Genomic DNA, 22,455 nt, shown 5'->3' with positions numbered 1-22,455 from the left:
ACTCCAGGGGGACCAATCAGGGGTGATCCCCACCCTTTTGTGAGTTTTAGCTATAGAAGCTCTACCAGGTTCTCACAGAGAATGTCAGAGAAAAATCCCCTCATGATTCCGTCAGGGGAAGAGGAAAAGGGACCATTTTGAAATATGCCAGCAAATTCTTTCTGTTCTTCTTAACAAGGCCTGCTCTCAAGAGAAACTATTTGACCAGAGCCTAACTTATTGGGGTTTTATCAGAGCTTAATCAACCTGGGGGAAGGGAAATACCCAACTCCAGCCCACTCTAGACATTCTATTCTACCTAAAGGGAGCGAAAACTGAGACTCGCATATGAAATCCATAGTGAGTCTGTGTGGGGCACAGACTCACGAAAAGACCAAGGCCTAACCATAGGACTACAGAATGCTTACCCTCCCCCTGCACCTCACACCACAATACTAAAAGCCTATTTACCAGTTTCTTTTATCCAGTACGTCAGGTCAGGCTTTCAACCAAAATTTTTAAAAGTTGCAAGGCATACTGAAAGGCAAAAAACACACAGTATGAAGAGACAGAGCAAGCATCAAAACTAGATTCAGATATGGCAGGAAAGCTGGAATTATCAGACTGGAAATTTAAAACAACTATGATTGATATGCTCAATGGGAAAAGTGCTCTAATGGGAAAAGTAGACAGCATGCAATAACAGATGGATAATGCAAGCAGAGGGATGGAAAGTCTAAGAAAGAATCAAAAAGAAATGTTAGAGTTAAAAAATACAGTAACAGAAATAAAGAATGGCTTTGATGGATTTGTTAGTAGACTGGATACGGCTGAGGAAAACAGTCTCCGAGTCTGAGGATATGCCAATAGCAACTCCCAAACTGAAAAACAAAGAGAAAAAATACTGAAAAAAAAAATGGAACAGAATTTCTAAGAACTGTGAGACAAGTACAAAAGGAGTAACATTTGTACAATGGGAATACTAGAAGAAGAAAAAGAGAAAAGAACAGATGAAATATTTGAAGCAATCATGGCTGAGAACTTCCCCCAAATTAATGACACCAAACCACAGATCCAGGATGCTCAAAGAATACAGAACAGGATAAATACCAATAAAAACTACATCTAAATATATTCAAACTGCATAAAATCAAAAATTAAGGAAAAAATCTTGAAAGAAGCCAGAGGAAAAAACCACCGTACATATAGAGGAACAAAGATAAAAATTAATTTGACTTTTCAGAAACCATGCAAGCAAGAAGACAGCAGAGTGAAATATTTAAAGTGTTGAGTGGAAAAAACCGTCAACCTAGAATTCTGTACCTTGTGAAATTATCCTTCAAAAATGAAGGAAAAATAAAGGCTTTCTCAGACAAACAAAAATTGAGGAAATTTGCTGCTGGTAGATCTGACTTGCAAGAAATGTTAAGTTCTTCAGAGAGAAGTAAAATTACATAGGTCAGAAACTCAGATATACATAAAGAAAGAAGAAATAAATGGAGGTAAAATTAAAACTTTTATTTTTACTATTCTTAATTGATCTAATAGATAACAGTGTTCAGAGGGAGAAATTAGGAATACTTTGTTATTTGAAGATACAGCACTATTCCTGTAGTGGTATAGTGTTATTTGAAAATGGACTTTGATTAGCTGTAAATGTATATTGCAAACCCTAGGGCACACTAAAAAAAAAGTTTAAAAAGAAGTATAATTGGTATGCTAAGAGAGAAAAATGGAATTATAAAAAATACTCAAAACTATGAAAGCCAGAAAAAGAGTAAAAGACAAAAATAGGAACAAAAATCAAAGATAATGAATAGAAAATAGTAACAAATATGGTAGATATTAGTCCAACTATATCAATAATCACTTTAAATGTCAATGATCTACATGTTACATGTTGTCTACAAGAAACCCACTTTAAACATAATATAGATTCTATATAAATATGATTAAAACTAAAGGGATGGGGAAAGATATATCATGCTAACGATAATCAAAAGAGAGCAGGAGGGACTTCTTTCACTTAGCATAATGCCTCAGAGATTCATCAAGATTGTTTCATATATCAATAGTTTCTTCCTTTTTAGTCCATTGTATGGACGAACCACAGTTTTTAAAATCCATTTACTCACTGAAGGACATTTTTAGAGCTCTTTGCCTAACCTCAGGTCATGAAGATTTTCTCCTATTTTTTTTTTCTAAAAGTTTTGTAGTTTTATGTTTACATTTAAATTCATGATCCATTCTGAGCTAATTTTTATATAAGGTATGAGGTTTGCTTTTCCTCATATGGATGTCCAACTGCTACAACACAATTTGTTGAAAAAAAACTATCCTTTCTGCAATGAATTGCCTCCACACCTTTGTAAAATATCAATTGACCATATTTCTGTGTTTACTTCCTAGAGTCTCTGTGCTGTTTCACTGATCTATGTGTCTCTCCTGTTGCCAATATCACACTCTTCTGATTACTGTAGCTGTGAAGTAAGTCTTAAAATCAGGCAGTATGATTCCTCCAAATTTGTTGTTTTTTCAAAATTGTTTTAGCTATTCTGGTTCCTTTATCTTTCTGTATAAATTTTAGAATCAGTTTGTGTGTCTATCTACCAAAAATCCACCGAAGTTTTGATTAGAATTGAGTTAAATCTACATATCAGTTTGGAGAGAATTAAATCTATACTTTATATTGAGTTTTCTAATCCCTGAATATGGTATGTCTCTCCACTATTTAGGTCTTCTTTGATTTCTTTCATCAGCGTTTTATTGTTTTCAGCACATAGATCCTGTATATGTTTTAGGAGATTTATATTTAAATATTTCATTTTTTAACTATTGTAAATGGTGTTACTTTTAACATTTTTTATTTCCAATTTTTATTGCTAGTGTATAGAAATATGACTGATTTTTATGTATCAATCTTACATTCTACAATCTTGCTAAACTCACTTATTAGTTCTAGGTGATTTTTTTGTATGTGTATGAGAATTCTTTGGTCTTCTCTGTGAATAGGGACAGTAATAGTTCTTCCTTTGTAATCCACATTCCTTTTATATCTTTTCTAAAATCATAAACGGATGTTGAATTCTGTCAAATGCTTTGTATGCATCAATTGCTACAATCATATTGATTTTTTCTTTAAATGGTAAATATGGAAATTACACTGATTGATTTTCAGATATTAAACAAGCCCTTCATTCTCTGGATAAACCTCACATGGGCTGGTATATTATTCTTTTTTATTATATTGTTGGATTTTAGTTTCTAATATTCTGTGCAGGATTTTTGTGTCTATGTTCATGAGAGATATTTGTAATTTTTTTCCTTGTGATGTCTTTTTCTGGCTTGAGTATAATGACATCCTATTAATGAGCCATTTCTTTATTTTAAAAAGGATAGAACCTAAGAAATGACAAAGATTTGGTAAACATCCCATAAAAGATACTTCCTGGGTTCTGAGACAGTCGTATTTGCTGGCCTGTGAATTGGATATAATTTCTCCTATGTTTTGCTCCTGAATCCAAAATACAGATGGTAGTCATGCTGGCTGCAGTGATAACTGACTTTTGTAATCTCACTATCTTATTGCCAATTATTAAAACTGGTCTTCCCTGCTGACGTGTTTTCAGTGATTGATGAAAACAAATGTTTACAAATGTTTAATGTGCAACAAATGTTTACATTTTCCTACAGCTGCACTGTCAACCTGATCTCTGTTTTTCTTCCTCTGTTTTGCAGCCACACCTGGACAAAATCTACAACCAGGTGAGCCAAGGTCGCTGTGCAGTTCACAACTATGTAGATTTCCAGGGGGCTTAGGGAATTTCAGCTTCCTTCTCCTCCAGAAGGTTGTAAATAGTTCAGATAAGCCTAGGCCTCTAGGTAAACATGGCATTTGGCTGAATAGATTGCCCATCTGAGGCCCATGGTCATTCAGGTAAATGCCAGCCCAGGTCATCAATGTGAAAGCAACAAAGGGGGAACTTTCCACCAGGCAGCCCATCTCCAAATGATGGGAGGAACAGATGAGAAGTCAGCTATTTATTTGTTTCAATTTTCAAAAAAATAATTTTTAATTTTTCCTAAGTATTAAATTGATATAGTCCTAATATAAAGTGACGTCTATGAAGTAGAATGGGAAGTTACATAATAAATACACTAAAATTCTTAAAATTCATGTAGTGCTTTTTATATGCCAGGTTCTGCTCTAAGCGCTTTACATATACTAACTCAATGGTGATAAAACCCCCAGTAAGATAGGTAACATTGTTATCTCAGTTTTACTAGGAAACTGTTGTAGAGTAATATGGATAGTCCTGTTTGTGCAATTTTCTTAATGTATGTATGAAAATACAAAAAATAGCACATGGAGTGAGGTTCCTCACTCTAAGCCTGGAGTGTGCAAGTGAACAGGGAAGAGGACTTGCACTTGTGTTGCACATACATCTGTTTCTTTAGATTTTTTTAGGAGTATGCATTACTTTTATCATTTAAAATTAATGTTTTCTTCAAATTACTCACCCAAAAAAGGCAATGCACACTCACTGTAGAATTTTTAGAAAATAAAAACAAGCTAAAATGAGAAAATAAAAATGACCTGTAATCTCACAACACAGAGGAAATAAGCATTTTGGTGTTTACCTTTTCAGTTCTTTTTCCTTTGTATAAACACATAATTTTATGTTTATCAAAAAATTAGTTCAAACTGTAATGCTATCTTAAAAGCTGCTTTTTTCAGCTGTCAGTTCTATTGTGAATACCTTTCCATGTTATTAAACAGTCTCCATGTTGTACAGTATGACCTTTACCATATTTTTGGTCACCTACTGCTGAACTCTTCTTTGCTATTAGTGGTGGGACAGGGTGATTAATTGAACATTTAATGTGGCGGCGTAACCTGATTGAGAAATCAGTCGTATCTGATTTTCTTGGCTGCGGACTCTTCCAAAAAGAATGTGAAGTATTTTTCCCACATCCTCCGAGGAGGGCAGCTGGGACTTCCAGTCCTGGAGGTCACAGAAGATTGGGGCTGGTTTTCCAACTGAGGAATGGGAGTAGGCTTACCTGTGGGCCAGTGATTTCCAGTACCTGAGCAGAGGGTGGGGGATCATGAACGTCCACAAGTGGGAGAAGTTGAGAGCCACCTGGAACACACACAGTCTCCCACCTCTCAGGATGGCAAAAACTGGTATGAAGATGGCCGTAAAGAGGAGGCAGGAAGAAAGACCACTAAGTGGCCAGCTGTTGGGAGAGGCCGCTGTGAGTGGGTGGCTTAGCAGCCTGCCTGGAGAAGCAGTGTCCGCAGACAGAAAGGACCGGCATTCAACACAGGGCACAAGGAGCAATGACACTGTGGCCATCTCCACTGAACAAGGACCAGCTGCCCCAACTCTACAAGACCAGGCTCTTTGTTTGCTTGTCTGGGGAATTTTGTTTTTTGTTTTTTGTAAAACCCGATGAGCCGAGGGATGAAGCCCTAATAGTGATCCTAAAATTCTCACCAACTGTGATGGGGCTTGGGACCAGATTAAATAAACTAGGAAAAACAAAGAATATTGGCCTTTCTTTCCCATCAAGTGTCGTGGGGCTATTCATTCCACGCTTATATGCAATACCATGAGGAACACACATGTGGCTAAATCTTTGTGTTCATCGTTGATGCGATGTTGATGGCTGTTCATTTCAAACGTCTTCCTGACCTCCTAAGGGGTCGGTCAGCTCATGGATTAAGCTCCTTGGACTAGGGGACCTGAACTGAGCCAAGACAGAGAAGGGTAGGGGAACCTGGTCCTCGCTCTATCACTGATGTGCTGTATAGCTCCAAGCAAGTTTCATCAACCTCTCTGTGCCCCCATTTTCTGGCCTGCACAGTTCTAGGAACCCATAGGTCTTTGCCCCTTGGGAGCCTTCGGCCTGCAAGAAGGCTAGACAAACTCACTGGTAAATTAAATGACACATGCATGGAAACTGTAAACCGCTCAATAGTTCCCCTTGTGCTCCAGTCAAACCAGACTTCGGGCCATGTTCCAGAACATACTGTAAGTTTCACACCTCCATAGGTTTGCTCTTGCTGTTCCTTCCATCCAGAATCAGTGTCCCTCATTTCTGCCTGTTGAAATCGTACTCATTCTTTGAGATTCCACAAGAACAACTCTCCTCCACAAGTCTGCTCCCATTCCTTCCACAGAAAGCCATCTTTCTTTGTTCTCCCACAGACGTCTTATGCCTTTGACTACAGTCACAGGGTATGTTTTACAAGCTCCCTGAAGGCAGAGGCTGGGCCTCATTCATCTCTACATCCCCTACAGGACCCAGCCCAGGATTCTGCAAGTTATGGCGCAGCCAAATGTTTGTGGAACTAAAATTGGGACCTAGGCCTAGGCTTGGATGAAGTTTCAGGCTATTTCAGGCCCTGGAACGGGTGGGGTAGTGAGGGGAGTGCTGAGGCTGGGAGATGAAAGTCCTGAGCAGGAATGTAGTCTGGGCCTTCCTGACTGGAAGGGCCTCTCTGCACTCCTCCCGTCCCCACGCTGCCCCCCATGCCTCCTCTCCCAGCCCCTACAGGAGCAGGGAAACACTGTGTACTTGGGACTCTCCTCCATCAGACCCTTGGGCCCCTTAGGACCGTCGCTCCACCCACACATTCCCTGGTCCCTGTAAAGAGGGCAAAGGCCCGAGCAGGTCTGTAGGAAATGGCTAGAGTTGCTGTGGAGCAAGGCCAATGTCCAAGCTCCTAGATGCTGTCTTGGGCGCCACTCTTCCTCTTGGTCTAAAACATTGTGTTGACCCTTTGTCCGACGCTGTTTGGAGTGTGGAAGTGGCATGAGCTCATGACAGAGGCTGACGAATCATTCCTCACTGCTGCAGAATGGGACAACTGCTTAGGGTGGGGCTGAGGGAGGTTAACTCCTTTCCTGGGGAAGAGGCCAGGCGTGCACTGGGTAAGGTGGAAACTTCAACCCTCAAAAGGCTGCCCAGGCAGAACATCTGTGCATCGTGAAGCAGAACAGGGGTTTTTAAGGCCCGGACAGAGGCATGAGGGGCAGCCTGGGGAATCCAGATCTGCTATAGGAAGGCCTAGGAGGATGAAATGGTTAACGGTTTTTTGAAAAACAGGGAGAGTCCCTCCTCCAGGGGCCCAGCTGGCTGCAAAGCCGGAGCAGAGGCTCCAAGGGTGACGCAATAGGGCCCGCCCTGCACACCAGAAAGGGTGAGGAAGGCGGGTTCCCACCCAGCAGCAGGCCTCCACACAGCCAACGGCTGACCACTCTCTCTCCTCCAGCTCCAGCAAACCAGCCACAGGGCAGGGCCTTGGGGGGGAAGGGGGCAAGACCCTGGCCACCTGGGATTTGGGAAGTTGCTGCTTCCGCCTGTCCCACTCCATCCAGTCCCAGTGCCTTTCCAATCAAGGCAAACGCCTCTACTAGCCCCCAACAGGGTATCTAATCGCCTGGCAAGGAGCAGGTGGCAGGCAGGGGGTGGAGAGGCGGTACCTGTGAGAGGCACAGATAGGCACTGCAGCGCCTGATCTCGGCAAACCGGCAGCTCCACCTTGCCAGCCCACTCTCCATTGTCTTGGGAAAGGATATCTGCCAGGGAGACAGTATTTCAGAAGCTTCTTAAAGACTCAGGGCGACTCCAAGGGTTGGTAAGTCTATCTGAACTCTGGGGATGGACTGCTGTCCTTCTCCCCACCCTGGGGCCTGGCACCGTCTCAGAGGCAGGGAGAGGATGACTTTTACTTCTAGGAAGGACTCTGCCGGGTAGGGCACATGGAGAGAGTAAGGAGGAGGGCTCCTCTCTGAGAAGGTATTGGGGGACCCAGATTTTGTGACAAAGGCCTGCTATTGACTCTAAGCCCAATGAAGACAGGAACTGTGCCTGTCTTGTTGACTTTGGGCTCCCTGGCACCTAGCAGAGCCGGTGTTCAGTAAATAACTGACTGGCAGAGACATGGGCAGAGGCTGAAAGCCAAGGCCAGTTTCACAATTTCTGGAGTCCTTTTTTGGTAAGCTCCTCACCACAAACACATACACATGCGCACACACACACACACACACACACACACACACACTGTCAAAAGTACACAAAGTAGCACAAAGAATCATCAGAACAGATTCCTTGAACATTGTTTACAATTACTGGATGCCTTCTCAGCCTTGACTTTTATGGGCTGCAGCTTTGGAAACTAAAGAAAGATACATCAGACTCTCTGGTCCAACCCCCCAAAGAAAGCATCTGAGGAAGTCTTGAGGGGCTGCTAGACACACAGTAGCCATACCCAGGGGCCAGGTTGGGCCAGTGCAGTAACATCTGCTCATGGTTGGGGCAGGTCCAGCCTTCCTTTTCAAGGAAGTACAATCCCAGTGTAAACAAGTACTCAGGACCGGCAATGACAATCCTTTTCTGCAGCAGTCAGGTTTCTGCTTATTCTTGTCATTCTGGGAAGCAAGGCACAGGGAGAGTTTCAAATTCTCGACAATAACTCCTTTCCCCTCCAGATTTTTAGCTTGGATCCACATGTTAATAACTTACATGTGCACAATACTTGCGAGCTGTTCAAAGCTCTTTTATATTTATTATTTTGTTGGACTGGGTCATCACAAGCCTCAGACGGAGAGCTATCACCCTGTTTTGCAGGAGGAAACAGAGGCCCAGAAAACCTCAGGATTCCAGCGGCCAAGTTAGTAGTAGAGTCAAGACTTGAGGCCACACACTTCCATCTGCCCAGCTTCCCTCCATACCATGCAGCCTCCCCATGAGTCAGCCATCGTGAGGTCCAGGCAATGGACCTCACACGCCCTTATGGCAAAAATGTGCCTTCCCCCAGGCCCTGTTTACAGCTGGGACAATTGACCCCAGTGCTGAACATTTTTGTTCCTTCTCTCTGGAAGGATCTGATGCTGCAACCCTAGCTTGTCCGTTTTGCTTGAAAGCCATTCCCACTCTGACTCCTACCCCGACGCACACTCTGCTTATATTTCACTGAGTTGGAAACGACTCAAACAACAATAGGAAAACAATTAGGCAAAGCTCCTCTGGCAATCTGATAGCACCCTTGGGAAGCACTGACAATGATAAGTATGTAAACAATCCCTGTATGTGGTAACATGTTTTTGAAATACTGTAATTTGACCAAAGCAGAACGCAAAATGACATGTACCTACAGATCACAGGTACGCAAAAGTGAGCTTCTGCAAACTGAGAAGAACCAGAAGTGAACTTAAGGAGACCTAAAGAGATTTTTATCTTCACAGGTTTTTCTTTCCTCTAAAGATTATGTTCAAAGTAATAATAAATAGTAAAATAAATAATACATATGATCATAACAAGCAGAGGAGGAGACAGAGAAGGAGGAGTCTTTCTCAGCCCTTGGCCCTCGGGAGCCTCTTCCCAACAGGGCTGGGATTGCAGAGAGGGGAGGGAAGGAGGCTGGAAGTAGGGAACCGGGAGCTGTGGGAAGTAGGAGCCTGGCACGCCTGGGGAGCCAGCGCCCGGAGCCACAGAGGTGCAGCTGGGAATCTTGCCCCTGGGCATCCCCTCAGGGCCAGCAGGGCAGATTAGCAATCTGGAGTCACATCTCGGGGCACCCTTCACATCAATTACTGTGTCTACGGTGCCTCCCAGGGTTGTGCAACAAGGGGGCTCCCGGACAGAAAGAAAATGACTAGAGTGGGGCTCAGACCCCAGGAGGTGAATGGGCTCTAGGGACAGCACGGCCTTGCTCTAGAAGGGTGCCAGGCCAGCAGGGAGCAGCCACCATAGGCTCCCCTGGGCCTCTGGGACAGTGCACTGCACACGCATATCAAACTCATCCTGTCTCAAGCTCACTCCTGATCTTAGCAGCCCCTCCATCTGACCTGCTTCTCTTCCTCCTTGTGTTCACCAACCCCGGGGGACGTCACCACCAGCCACCCACAGCTCACCAGGCTCCGTGGGATCTGGCTCCGGCTGCAGCTCTCGCTCCACCCTGCTTTGCACCCTATGCCCCACCCACACTGAAATCTTTATAGTTCCTGTAACATGCCAGGCTGTGTCACTGCCCTGCCTTTTCTCAGGCTATTCCCTCAGCCTGGAATCCCTCTCCTGCCTTGTCCAGCTGCTTATATGTCAAGAATCAGCTGGGGCAGCATCTTCTCTGCAAAGCTTTTCCTGCTCACCCTCCCATCCCCCACTCCACCAGCACTCCCAGGTAGGGCTCGGCACTTCACTTGTCTCTGTCGTCCCAACATCTAGTGCTGCTCGCAGCACATCTTCAGCATTCAGGGTATATCTTATGAATTAAATAGAAATGAATGCACGTGGAGGGTAATGTTGGGGGTAGACAGAAGAGTGAATTTGATTAACCAGCCCCCGCCCACATACTGTACCTCCTGCTACCATATTTCTGGTAACAGCATCTCCCAGTTCACCTCTCTCCTCAGGCTACTCCCTTCTAGAGCAGGGTCCCTCTGGGCTCTAGACCCTTTGGAGACTTCCCCCCATCACACACAACAGGTGTACCTGTCCTTGGGTCCCTGCTCTTCTCAAACCTTGGCTCCTGGTAGCCACATCTGTCGTCGGGATGGTGCCGTTCAGGGGAGTGAGCCCTGACTCACCCACCGGACCTAGCGCGGAGGCTCAGCTCAGACAGGTGGGTGAGTAGACTGGTAGCTAGACTTGGGGCCAGGTTGGGTGGGAAAGTCACTTCTTCCATCCATGAGCAGTCATGCCCGTAGCTGGGCCATGTGGGGTCATCTGGTGGGGGGCGGGGAGCATGCGGTGGTTCTCACCGATGTTATGTCGTCACACCCTCCGACTGGGTGAGCTCTTTGATCTCCAGCCCACACATAGCAGTGGGGATGGCAACCATCCGTGTCCTCCACAGCGTGCTTGTTTCCAGGAATGCCCTTGGCTCTAGCCTGACATGAACCACCTAGGCCTTTTGCCTTTCCACCAGGACAGGGAGTGCTGGCCCTCCCGCTTTCAATGTAAGCACCTTGACTCCTCTAGGTCAGCCTCCCCATCCTCTACTTGGGCCAGGCACTCATGTAAGTGGAGTCACACCTGCTGATCTCCTTTTGCCTCAGACTGCAAAGGTACTGCTTCCGGTAGACCTGGCCCTGTTGTCACCATCAGCAGCAGCAGCAGGCAATTCTGTGAGCCTAGTGTAAGGGAAAACCTGTTACTTTTGTTCAGGGGGCATAAAAGAGAGGCTGAACTCCAGTCCCCAGCCGTCTTGCAGTCTGAATGCTAACATGCACGGCAGAGCTGGGGGACTGACACACAAAGCTCTCAGACAAGGGGAGTTTTAAAAATCAAACCCAAAAGACAAAAACACCTATTTTTTTTTTTTCAAATAAGCTAACCTAAGTCACATGTTTTCCTATTCAAGGGATGTGGAGTTTTCACCTCTGTTCCAGCTGGCCCTGCCTCTGTTCTCTAAGCAGGCAGCTCTGATCCCTGGACTCTGACAACATTTTGGGCAAACCCACAGGATGAAAGCTATTTCTGGCCATATATCCAAAGAGTCCTGGGCGAGCAGGCATAGCTCCTGGCCCCAGCTGGGGAATAAGAAGAAAAGTGCCAGTCTGGCACCCTTATGGATCAATCTCGTATTCTGCTCCCCCATCTCTTTGTCCCTTCTGCTACAGGAATACTTCTGAGAGGGAAGTCAAGGGGCTTGAAAGAATGGGCAGAAGAGAGAATCTTAACAGTGAAAGATGAAGATCTGCAGAAGTGCATCCTTCCAGGCACTTCCACAGCCTACTTCAAACGGACAGCCTCATGGGGCTGGGTGGTTGGAACATGGGATTCTCTAAGAGTTCTGGGACCCCAGAAGCAAGTATTTCACACTCTTCCTAACCTTGAATGTAAATCAGTGGGGAAAACGTTTCTTCAGATCACAACTTCTTTCTTGAAAGAGCTGACCCTGCCAGAGACCTGCTGGGTTTCTGGATATAAGAAGGTGGGATGGGAGGAATTTAAGAAAAGGGCCCTGGGAAGACTGGAACACTCAGCAGAGTAGAGAGGCTTCCCAAAGTCAATCAAGGAGGGGAAGGTGAGGTGGAGGGATGGGAAGGGAGGAATAGGAGGAAGGGAGATGAAACGACCATGGGCCAGGGAGCTTTGTGGGGCGGTGTGGCTAATGAGAAGTCCCGGGTGACGAGATAGCCAAAATAACTTTTCAGAACATTTCAGAAATGTGACTTCAAGTTGTTTGTGGTGTGATGTAACCTCTCCCCTGTGGCCCAAAAACCTTCATTAGAAGTTCTGCTACATGTTATGGCATTATTTTTGTGGTTGTTTTGGAATAGGGGTGCGGGTTGAAAGGAGAAGGGACTGTTTTCCATGTTTGAATTGACAGCAGGAACTAAAGAAACAGCCACAAGACCAGGAGAGTGACTAAAACTTCAGATGAGGCAGAAAACTAGAGCCAGAGGTAACCTTGAAAGATCTAAGTCTCCCCAGTAATTCACAGAAATCAGGGGAGAGGGGGAGCATTGGACTTTCCACAGGACGTGGGAATTTCAGCCAGTGTCATTTGAATGTCAAAGGACAAGCAACCTTAGCTGACATTGCCTTGCCAGCTGGACTAAGGTTTAACGAAACATAAAATGTATTACACACATCTGTACTATCCAGGGCCTTAGCACAGGGGTAGCACATAGTAGAGCCCAGTAATAGCACGTGAATAGTCCATGAATGCCCTGGTGCGGCCCTGGAAGCTGTCAGAGTATAATGCTTGATCCGGAGCGGGTGGGGGGGAACACAACGACTTCTCTTCCCCTCCCCCACCCCTCCTTCTCCATCCTCTGACCCATCATTAGCCCCATCCCACCAGCTCTGCGGCACGAAGGTCCTGTAAACAAGCAAGGCCCAGCGGAGACGGTGGTGGAGGAGGTCACAAAGAGTTGTGCAGAAACCACACTGCTCTGGGTCTGTTCTACCCACCCTTATGGTGTCAAAGAGGCAAACGCTGCCTCTTAGGAAGGGGCTTCTGTTTCAAAGGGTCTGGGGAGGGGGCAGTGAGTGAGTGGGCTATCTTGGGCCCCGGAAGCTTCCTACGACTGGGTGAAGGCTGTGTCGTGTGGGGCTCTGGTCTGCTCACAAGCATCCCTACGCCCTTCTGAGACCATTCCTGGAACCCCATAGTCCAAAGGCCCTCCAGTTTCGCGGCAACCTTGCAGGAACCACGCGCCGCTCACAAGGCTAATGGCGCCACCTGGCGGTACAAGGGGCCCGGCTCACCCCTGGAGCTTCTTCCCGAGCGAGCTAGGAAAAGGGGTGGCTTCGGCGGCCCAGTCCAGGGTGGTGACGTCATGACAGAGCGCCGTTTCTCCCCGCCTCTCCCCTGCCCGCCGGGAGCTGCCAGTACTCGACGTGGCGTCACCGCCCTCTACCCTTACTTTGCGTGCGTGTTTGCGTGCGGCGGAGGTGGTGGCGCGGGCCGGTCGGAGCTCCGTGTTGCTTGCTTCTGGTGCTCCTGTCGCTGCCGTTGCTGTCCGGCTGTCTTGGACGGCCGAGCGGACGAGGCGCCGGCCCCAGCACCTCAGCACCGGACGCGGCTCGGCGCGGGGCCCCGCCTGGAGGGTGGGCGAGCGCGTGTCGGAGGGTGCCGCGCGGGTAGGCGGGCGGGCGCCCGTAAGGGAAAGAGGCGGGGGCGGCGGGTCAGCCGCGGCCCGGGCCGGCCGGGGGATGTCGATGCCTGACGCGATGCCGCTGCCCGGTGTCGGGGAGGAGCTGAAGCAGGCCAAGGAGATTGAGGACGCCGAGAAGTACTCCTTCATGGCCACCGTCACCAAGGCGCCCAAGAAGGTGCGGGGGGCTCTGGGTGGCGGCAGGGGTCCGGGCTGGGGCCTCGCGGAAGGGGCGCGAGCGAGCTCCGGGCCCGGGTCCAGCTAGTTCGGGACTTAAGGGGCAAGGTTTGAGGGACCCGGGACGACGGAGGTGGTGTGAGGGGTGGAGGGTGAGCGGCCCCAGGCCTATCCCGAGCTGGAAAGGCAGACCCTGACCTCACTTTCCTTTGTCCCTCGGCCCAAGTCCTCCGGGATCTTTTCGAAACCCGACAGGGCCGGGCCTTAAATTTGCGACTGACTTTTCCTGGATGAAGGGCCTGGAAGACGGGAGTGGGAGGGGGTGACGAAGTGACCCCAGTGACCAGTCTCGGGATGAGGGTGTACGGGAAGTCTTCTCTCAGGTGAGTGAAAATCTGATAGTGCTTCTTTGGGAGCAGTGGCCGGCTTATCCAACAGCTGCGTGCGATCTTGGAGGCAAGATGAAAAAAATGCGCGGAGCTAGCTCTTTTATGCAGGTGAAAACGATGAGGGCAGCATGAAATTGAAAAGAAAACTGATTTTCACCTTCTGTGGTCGTCTAGTTTAGACATATTTAAGAAATTAACCTTTGGAGGTTGGTGACAGCAGATACTGTCATGGATACAGGTTGATCGTAGAGTCATGTGAATAGATCACTTAGGCATCCCTTGAGAAAGGAGCTTGGGTGGGTTGGAGGGGTGGGTGGGAAGGAACGATTGCTCATTCTTTACTGCACTTAGTGAGGCAGAACAAGTTTAGTCTGTTGTGCTGTGGGTTGAACTCAAAGGACATCCTTCTAATTCTCTTATTGTGGAAGATTAAATGACAGCCTTTGGAGGTTTTAATCTAACCAGCTCTCTGAGTGGTGGAATTGGGATCCCTAGTGCTTTCTGAGCATTTTCTGCCAAACACATCTTGATTTTCCACATAACTGGTACCCAGTTAACAGTAGACCAGAGAACCTTTGCAGAGAGGTGACCTTTCTGAAACCAGTTAAGAACCTGGATAAATATTTCCCTCCTATATAAAGACAGAGAGTTTCAAGGCTATCTCTTCCTGCAGTGTTCGATGGGATGCACTGCTTGTATAAGCTGCACAAAGCAAGGTTTGCAGGAATAGTTACAGTCGTTCAGGCTGAACTAGGTAAGCTGTCATAAGTGGGAGAGATGATTTTTTTTTTCTTTTAAGGAAATTAACCTACCAGTCCAGAAATCAAATGCAGGGTTGAAAAGACAGGTCACCATTGTGTGCTTTAGCTCTGTCTTCCCACAAAATTTAGATCTTACCAATAGAATGCCTAAAAACACTTTGTAGAAGATCCCTTGATTCTAAGAAGTCTGACTGACCTTATTTTTAGTGCTCTCAGTTCAGCTGACTGCTTTGTTGGAGCAGTAAACCTTTGTAATCTGCACTGTGTGGAGACAAAGTCACAGTCTTTATAAGCTAATGGAATATGGATAGTACCTGTGATGAGTTAGGGGAAAGAATGGGAAATCCCTGGTAACCTAATTCCCGGAACTCTTCCTCTCCCCATTAGCCTATTGTTTGTCTAGTTCTTCAGGGATTAGGCATCTTTTTTTTACTTGCCTTTATTTTAGTAAGGCTTTGTTTCTGCAGGTGCCACTATTAATAAGACAAAGTTTGTATTGTAGATTGTAGACTCCATAAAGGCAGAGACTTGTGTTCACCATTGTATCTGTCGTGCCTAGCTCTGTACCTAGCATATAGTAGGTACTCAAATAGTAATTGTCCATCTGGCTAACTAGTAATTGAGATGTCTTTATGGCTGCCTACCAGGAATAAATTTTCTTCTTTTCTTTCAAGGAGAAATGTTGCTAATGTGAACTATTGTCAGGCCAAGTGCTAATGATTTTAGAGACTCATATTCCATTAGCTGAAAGGAGGGGTCTCTGCCAGGAATGTGGGAAGACCCTGTTGTAAGTTCCATTTGCTGGTAAATGTACCCCTGTGTTTCTTATTAATCTTGCTGTTTCTGAGCTTTGTTGTTTAGTGTTTACACAGCACTTTGTATTAAAGTGCTTTATGATGACTAATTACCCTTCCCCTAGTGATGATGAAAGGCATTTATCTAGTTAATGAGTTGATCGAGGACTAGTCAAGGTCACATTGCAAGTCCTAAGTAATCTGTTTTTTCATAACTTCAGCTGAATCAGACATAATGACTTAAGTCACTTTTGTACCTCTGCCATGTGTTGATAATGTGAGAAAGCATGAGCAAAGTAAGAGGAAAAAATTTTATCTTGGCATGTATTGAATGGTGTGAGAAAAGGCCTCTTCAAATAGTGCTGTCCTTTGCCTGTGAGGATTCCAGCGTGGCTCTAGACCAAGTAATCCTTGGATCATTCCAAGCCCTGAGGCCCCTCAGGAAATGAGGACATTTCTGGTGCCAGTCGGAGGCTATAGGTTACTGCAGGGTGACCTTGATGGTCTCCAGTCAGAACAGATTCCATTGTAACTAGTGAAGTTTTATTCACTTTAGGATAGACTAGATGTCGTTTAACTAAAAGCATAGATAGCAGGATTCTTCAGCTATAATCACAACTTACTCATTTTTGTATGCCCCGGGATCTACCACAGTAGTGTGTAGATAATGGGACTTGTTTTGGTTTGATTCAGAGCTTGATCTGAGTGTCAAAAAGCCAACTAAATGGGTACCACCTTGAGCAAGTGAGCTTCTGTGCCTCAGTTTCCTCATCTGCCAAATAAGTGCTTTTTGTTTGGAACAAGTGCAGATAGGTGTGTGTTGGGAGCTAAGATAGCAAAAGTGGTTTTTAAAAAGAAGTCCATTAGCATACTTACACTCCCTGTCTTTAATGAGCATTTGAGGTGGCTTATAACACAGGACACACACAATACAGATGGGAAGTCCAAACTATAGAAAAAACGAAAAAAACATTGTTAACCCTGAGGGCTAAGACAGTGGACGAGGCTGATCATCACATGCAACTCTAAGCTTCGTAGGAGCGAGAGGATAAAAGGAATCAGAATTATAGTCTCATTAGCAGACATGGGAAATGATACACACCACTTCCTCAGGGAGACAACTTCTGCTGGTAGTAAGTTCTAAAGGAAATTTTCACAGGACAGTATTAATAGCTATAGTATTGATTCCCGTGTTAAGGCTTGTTCATGACTGTCACTGGTGCTTTCAGATGGAATTGCCAGGAAAATTTGGGAGAGAAAAGGAGTCCTTGAGTTGTAAGGGCGGTGTACATTGTACCATAGCTGGAGAGAATCCTTGTTTAATGTTGGCAGTTATCAGTCAAACCAAACAAGTCAGCTAGTTCCCCATCATAACTGGGTATTTATCCCTCTTTTTCTGCTACTTCGTGTTACAGCTGTGATATTTGTCCTTGGGCCTTTGGAAATTGACATTGTGTCAAGGGTTTTTTTTTTTTTTCCATAGAATAAACCCAAGCTTGTTGATGAAAACCTTGTAAGATAGACATGTTTCTCTGGAAGGTCTATCAGAGCATCTGTACGAACATTTGGGGTGACTTTCTAGAGTGATACCTTAGGCATTTGACCTAGGATCTATCCAGTCAGACCTTTACCACCAGCACAATAGGGGAAAGGAGAAAAAGAACACAACAGAACAATTTTGCTTGTAGGATATTCTTTGTAGGATATATTTGAATAAAGCATATATAGCACTAATTCATCAGAAGGGTCAGCTGAGACTTAGGAAGCATACCAGGTAGAGACCCAGTGGAATGCTTAGATGTTGAGGATGATCCACTTCTTATCAGGATTATGTTATGGCTAATTCTTGGTGCAGTTTTGTTGTTTTTTGTTGTTTTTTTTTTGCGGTACGTGGGCCTCTCACTGTTGTGGCCTCTCCCTCTCACTGCTGTGGCCTCTCCCGTTGCGGAGCACAGGCTCCAGACGTGCAAGTTCAGTGGCCATGGCTCACGGGCCCAGCCGCTCCGCGGCATGTGGGATCTTCCCAGACCGGGACACGAACCCGTGTCCCCCGCATCAGCAGGCGGACTCTCAACCACTGCGCCACCAGGGAAGCCCTTGGTGCAGTTTTATAGAATTTACACCTGTACTTCTTAGATTCACTGAGAAGTGATTTGATAGGTTGACATTTCCTATCTTCTCCACATCATTAGTATCTCTTACTTCTCTTTAGAATGACTACTGTTTTAGTGCCAGTCTTTGAACAGGAGTCAGAGGTGTAAGAAGATCCTATCAGAGGTGTAAGAAGATCCTATCTCTTTTAGATTTCTCCCCCAGATATTGATTACCTCTCTTTTTCTTATTTGATTCTGTTTAGTTTGTTAGGCACAGTTTCCATATTACTTTGTTGTAAATTCCTTTAGATTTTTAACTTGTAACAGAAATCTGTTCATTGTCTAGATACTTTGCTGGCAAGATTATAAATGTGTACTTTTTGTTTCATCAGGAAGGTATATTTGGATCCAGTGTGTGTTACCCAATATAATATTCTTGTAAAGTTGTTTATAAAAGATATTTTGATACGTAGAATCATGTAGCTCTTTAGTTGCCTGTGACTCCTAAAAGTTTACTCTGTCACCTCAAGTAGTTGCAGTCTGTAAATAAGCACCTTGATGCTCTCTTGGGGCTGTTATTTAAAGGAACTGGCCAATAAAGGAGAATCATTTATACCTATCTGTTTCCCAAGTTTGGAAATTTGAATATTAAATTTTATAAAGAAGGGCCAACCTTATACTGGGTATAATAATTCAGAATACATCACATTGAGGTGGCGCAGAGGCACCCCCCTCATGTATGAAGAACAGTACATTTGCATAGACCAGAGTTTTTTCCTGAAGTCCGAGAATCCAAGGTTAAAGACAGATTCTTACCACAAATTTTCCTTCCAACTCTTGTCAGCACTATCAGTGCCTTGCATATGGTAAGTAGTTAAAAATTCACATTGAATTGTGAATTCCATTCTGATTCCGCATTTCCCTTTGACTCATTCAGGTAGTTCTCTTGCTATCCCACTGTTGTTTGGCTGTTACCTGAGACCTCTTTAACTTCCGCCTTTTTATTCTTAAAACTGTGAGGAGGAGGAGGAGTATGATGTAAGTTAAGCACTTGATTTTTGGAGTGAGGTTTACCTTCAGCCTCTACCATCTCAAAGTTGTGTGACCTTTGGACAAGCTGGGTGACTGAACCTGTTTGAGCCTCCATTTTTTTACCTGTGGAATGAGGAATAATGATAGTCCTACAAGATTGTTGAAGAAACTAGCATTTAGTAAATACTAATTAGTGTACTTATTCCTTTATAACTAGAGTGACCATATGTCCTGGTTTACCTGGTACAATTCAGGTTTATGCCTGTTATCCCAGCATGCTAGTCAGTGAGTGCCTTCTTACACTCTGAAAAGTACCCTGCTTTAGATGGAATTTCAAAATATTCTCAAAGAGCCAAAACAAAGATGTTTCTATTGGAATATCTTTTCAACAGGAAATTTCCCTGACAAAAATGTTATTTTATGTAGCGCTTACTCCGGTTGAACACTAGACTATTTGTTGATTTCCAGGAAGTATATAGACAGTGGGAGAGTTTAGAGCTTGTGATGGAAATGAGATATGTTCTACCTGACCACTCCCCCACCTCATTCCCCATAATGACAGTGTACCCATAGAATGAGGGCGTTTGTCAGACATTGGCCTGAGTCCAGGAGTTTATTTCCTCAACCTGTAATAGTTTGGGAGTCTTTCCAAACTAGAATCTTTGAATCACATGAAACAATTCCAAAGGCTCATCTGAGCTGTGACCTTATGTTTGTATATGGTCACCTTCAGATCCCGGGCCTGTGTACTCCAACTCCCTCACACCCACTCAGGTACTGTTTCTCTCTGCTCTAAACAGCCTGCTCTTAATTACGTGTAACTGATTTTCTCTTGCAGAAATGTGTGGCCTTTGCTCCATAGCAGTTACAGATCTAGGGTGGAGCACCCTTTGCCTTTGTTAACACTCATACTGGTTTCATTTTTGTTCCTATCTCTGTTCAGTTTTTCTAAAGGATTCAGTCAGGTGCCTTAATCTCAGAATGTATATAATGATTGGTACTGCTTAGCAATATACAGTGGGGCTTAATCATTTACTACCCAAACAGGACACAGAATAAAACAGTGTAATGAACTACTGATGAAAGGTATTATTTGGAATGCTGGGGAGAGATTGGGAGAGTACTTTGACAGAACCGCCAGTCTAGGACGGCAAAGCATGTTCCTGCTTTCTTGTCTTGAAAGCTCCAATGCCTCAGCTAATGTGCCTCTGTACTTAACTTCTAGGGCTTAATGGGCTTAAAGTGTTTTCCTTTACCAGCCCAAACCAGTTCAGTTCTTTTAAAATGGACACCCTGTACTTAGTTGTGTGCTAGCAGTGAGGATTTAACGGGAGGGGTTTGGGACTGCTCACTGTTCCATGCTGTTCATCTTGGACCTGCCTCAGGTTTAGTTCTTTACAATCTGAAGAACTGCTCAGCTAGAGCAAGCCCTGTTGTTTATGTATTTTTCTCTCCTTTCCTGAGCCTGTGTGTGTACAATGGCATCAGTGGAATCCCACTGCGCCTATGTGCTCAAGGTGCCAAGGAAAATGCTAATGTGCTGATCTGCAGTGTGCGCAGCTCTCTGAGCTGGATGGTGAACTGGTGAGTAGCAGAATGAAGGGGCTGAAGGCCTGGAGCAGATGAGTATAATCATGTTCCATTCATTTTGGCCTCCTGAATGAAGTTGTTCATACCACTGTGTTTTGAGCAGTGTCAGGAGTTTGGAAGTTCTGTTTTTAATAAATGGCTCCTACTCTTCTAGTACTTATTAACTGTATTAAGGTGAACCTTTGAAGGACAGATTTCCATGGGTATTATAATGGGAATTACTTTTTCCCTTTACCCCAGGACTGGCTTGACTGCAAGTCAGTTTCTGGGCTATGACCTATTCCAGTTATGGTTTTAGGATCCTGAAATCAAAAAGGAGACCTGTCACGAAAGTCAATAGGATAGATTCTGCTCTGCCCTCTTTGACCACCCCCACATTGTATCCTTACTCAAAGGCTTTAAGGAAAACCTTTTGGGGTTCTCATGACAGTTAGCTTTATTTTGGAGATGTAGAAAAGAGCTACTCGCTTTAAATTCTCAAACTGCACCCCCCACCCCCCACCCCCTGTTGTTAACTTCAGAAGGGAGGTCAATAAGTAGACAAATATGTGTGAAAGGTAGATAAATAGGTTTCTCTTTTGCCAGTTTGAGGGAATGCTCCTGAGATATTCACTGGATTAGAGACTCCAGAACAGTGGTTCCTAATCTTTTGAGTCACAGATCCCTTTTTAAAAGTCTTATAAAAATCACTGTTCTTTCCTCGGCAAAATTCAGGAGCACAGAAACTTATACTTTCAGAGGATTTATGGGACTCCCTGAAACTCATCTCTGGATCCTGGCTTTAAAGCCCTGATTTAGAAGGCCAGGCCTCTAAGCCATAGTATCTCTCTCCCTTACAGATCAAGAAACAGCTGAGATTAACTTTCCAGCTTGCAGCTTGTCCTTGGAACAAAGCTGAGGTTGTTGGTGTTCTTTTCACCCCCCTCTTTGGGATGCTCCTCAGCTTCCCAAGAGACTCATTATCAATGCCTTGAGGGTTCAACTGAGGAACTTATGCACTCTGAAACCAGCGTTTCAGCAACTTTTGGGAGTTTTTGTACTATCTCAGCCCCATTGCTCTCATAGGAACTGTTGGTACCCCTAAATCTCCAGAGTTGATTCCATAGCAGTGTTTAGAATAGGGGACTCACTAGACTGCGTATCAAAACTAAACAAAATAATTTGCTCCTCTGTGTCTCTCAAAAATAGGTTTGATTTCAATGTAGTACTTCTCAGACTGTTTTCAAGACTGACGGTGATATCTGAATCTTACTTTTCATTTGATTTCTCTAGACCAACAGTATTAAGGACAAGGACCATATCCCATACATATGTATAGTATGTAGGGCCTGGTACATAATACTGACAATAATTGTTTACTGAGTAAAGTATTTTGAGATGCTTGTCCCTAGGAGGAAGTGAGTTGGACTCACATGGTGGCTTTGCCTCACTTTCCCCTTCAGCTGGCCAGTGTTGTTTTTCTAACTTAGACCCCCTCCCACGTGAGTGATAACGGAGTACCAAGAACTGCAGGTGAGAAATTGATGAGAATTTCTAACAGCTTAGTAGATCCCTTTATAATGCCAGAAATAGGTAAGAGACTCTTCGGGCTAAGATTTGAGAATCTTAGTCCAGTAGCATGAGAACCACAAGGCGGTAGGCCAGAAGCTTAGAGGTGTCCTTATGACATAATGGGAAAGGTAATTTGAATTTCCCACCAAGTTTGAAACCCTTAGCATTAGGGACACTGCCCACAGTTGAAAGTGGTATTCTGGTTTACTCTTGATTTAAGCTTACTCTTAGGGTGTTTGAGATTTGGGGGCCACTGATGAGTTGAACAGTTTCATTTTGGAATCTGTGTTGGAATCATAAAAGTAATAAACAGCAGCTCTGCCTGGCAGTGCTGAGCAAACTTCTGATTCTTCTCGTTCTGCAACCCTGGCTGCCTCTTCTGCACCAAAGGCTGAGCTCAGCGCTCAAAAGCTATATGTGCCCTTGTCTTTGAAACACACCTTCAGAGTCACAGTCTTCAGGGAACTGGC

The 22,455-nt window shown here is 44.8% G+C and overlaps 1 protein-coding gene across 2 annotated transcripts in view; it reads left to right on the top strand.

Moving 5' to 3' along the window:
- The first annotated feature begins 13,382 nt into the window (after nucleotides 1–13,382).
- Nucleotides 13,383–22,455, top strand: part of AHCYL1 (adenosylhomocysteinase like 1) — a 47,618-nt gene continuing 38,545 nt past the window's right edge. Inside the window, exon 1 of one of the 2 annotated variants that reach the window (XM_019919839.3) lies at nucleotides 13,383–13,776. In XM_019919839.3, the coding sequence (XP_019775398.1) occupies nucleotides 13,657–13,776 (120 nt within the window). In that variant the 5' untranslated portion in view covers nucleotides 13,383–13,656. The remainder of the gene's footprint in view (nucleotides 13,777–22,455) is intronic. The other variant, XM_019919840.3, reaches the window with a different exon arrangement.

Source organism: Tursiops truncatus, chromosome 1 (genome assembly GCF_011762595.2).
Source record: "Tursiops truncatus isolate mTurTru1 chromosome 1, mTurTru1.mat.Y, whole genome shotgun sequence".
NCBI lineage: Eukaryota > Metazoa > Chordata > Mammalia > Artiodactyla > Delphinidae > Tursiops > Tursiops truncatus.
This window is presented reverse-complemented; position numbering and strand designations above follow the sequence as displayed.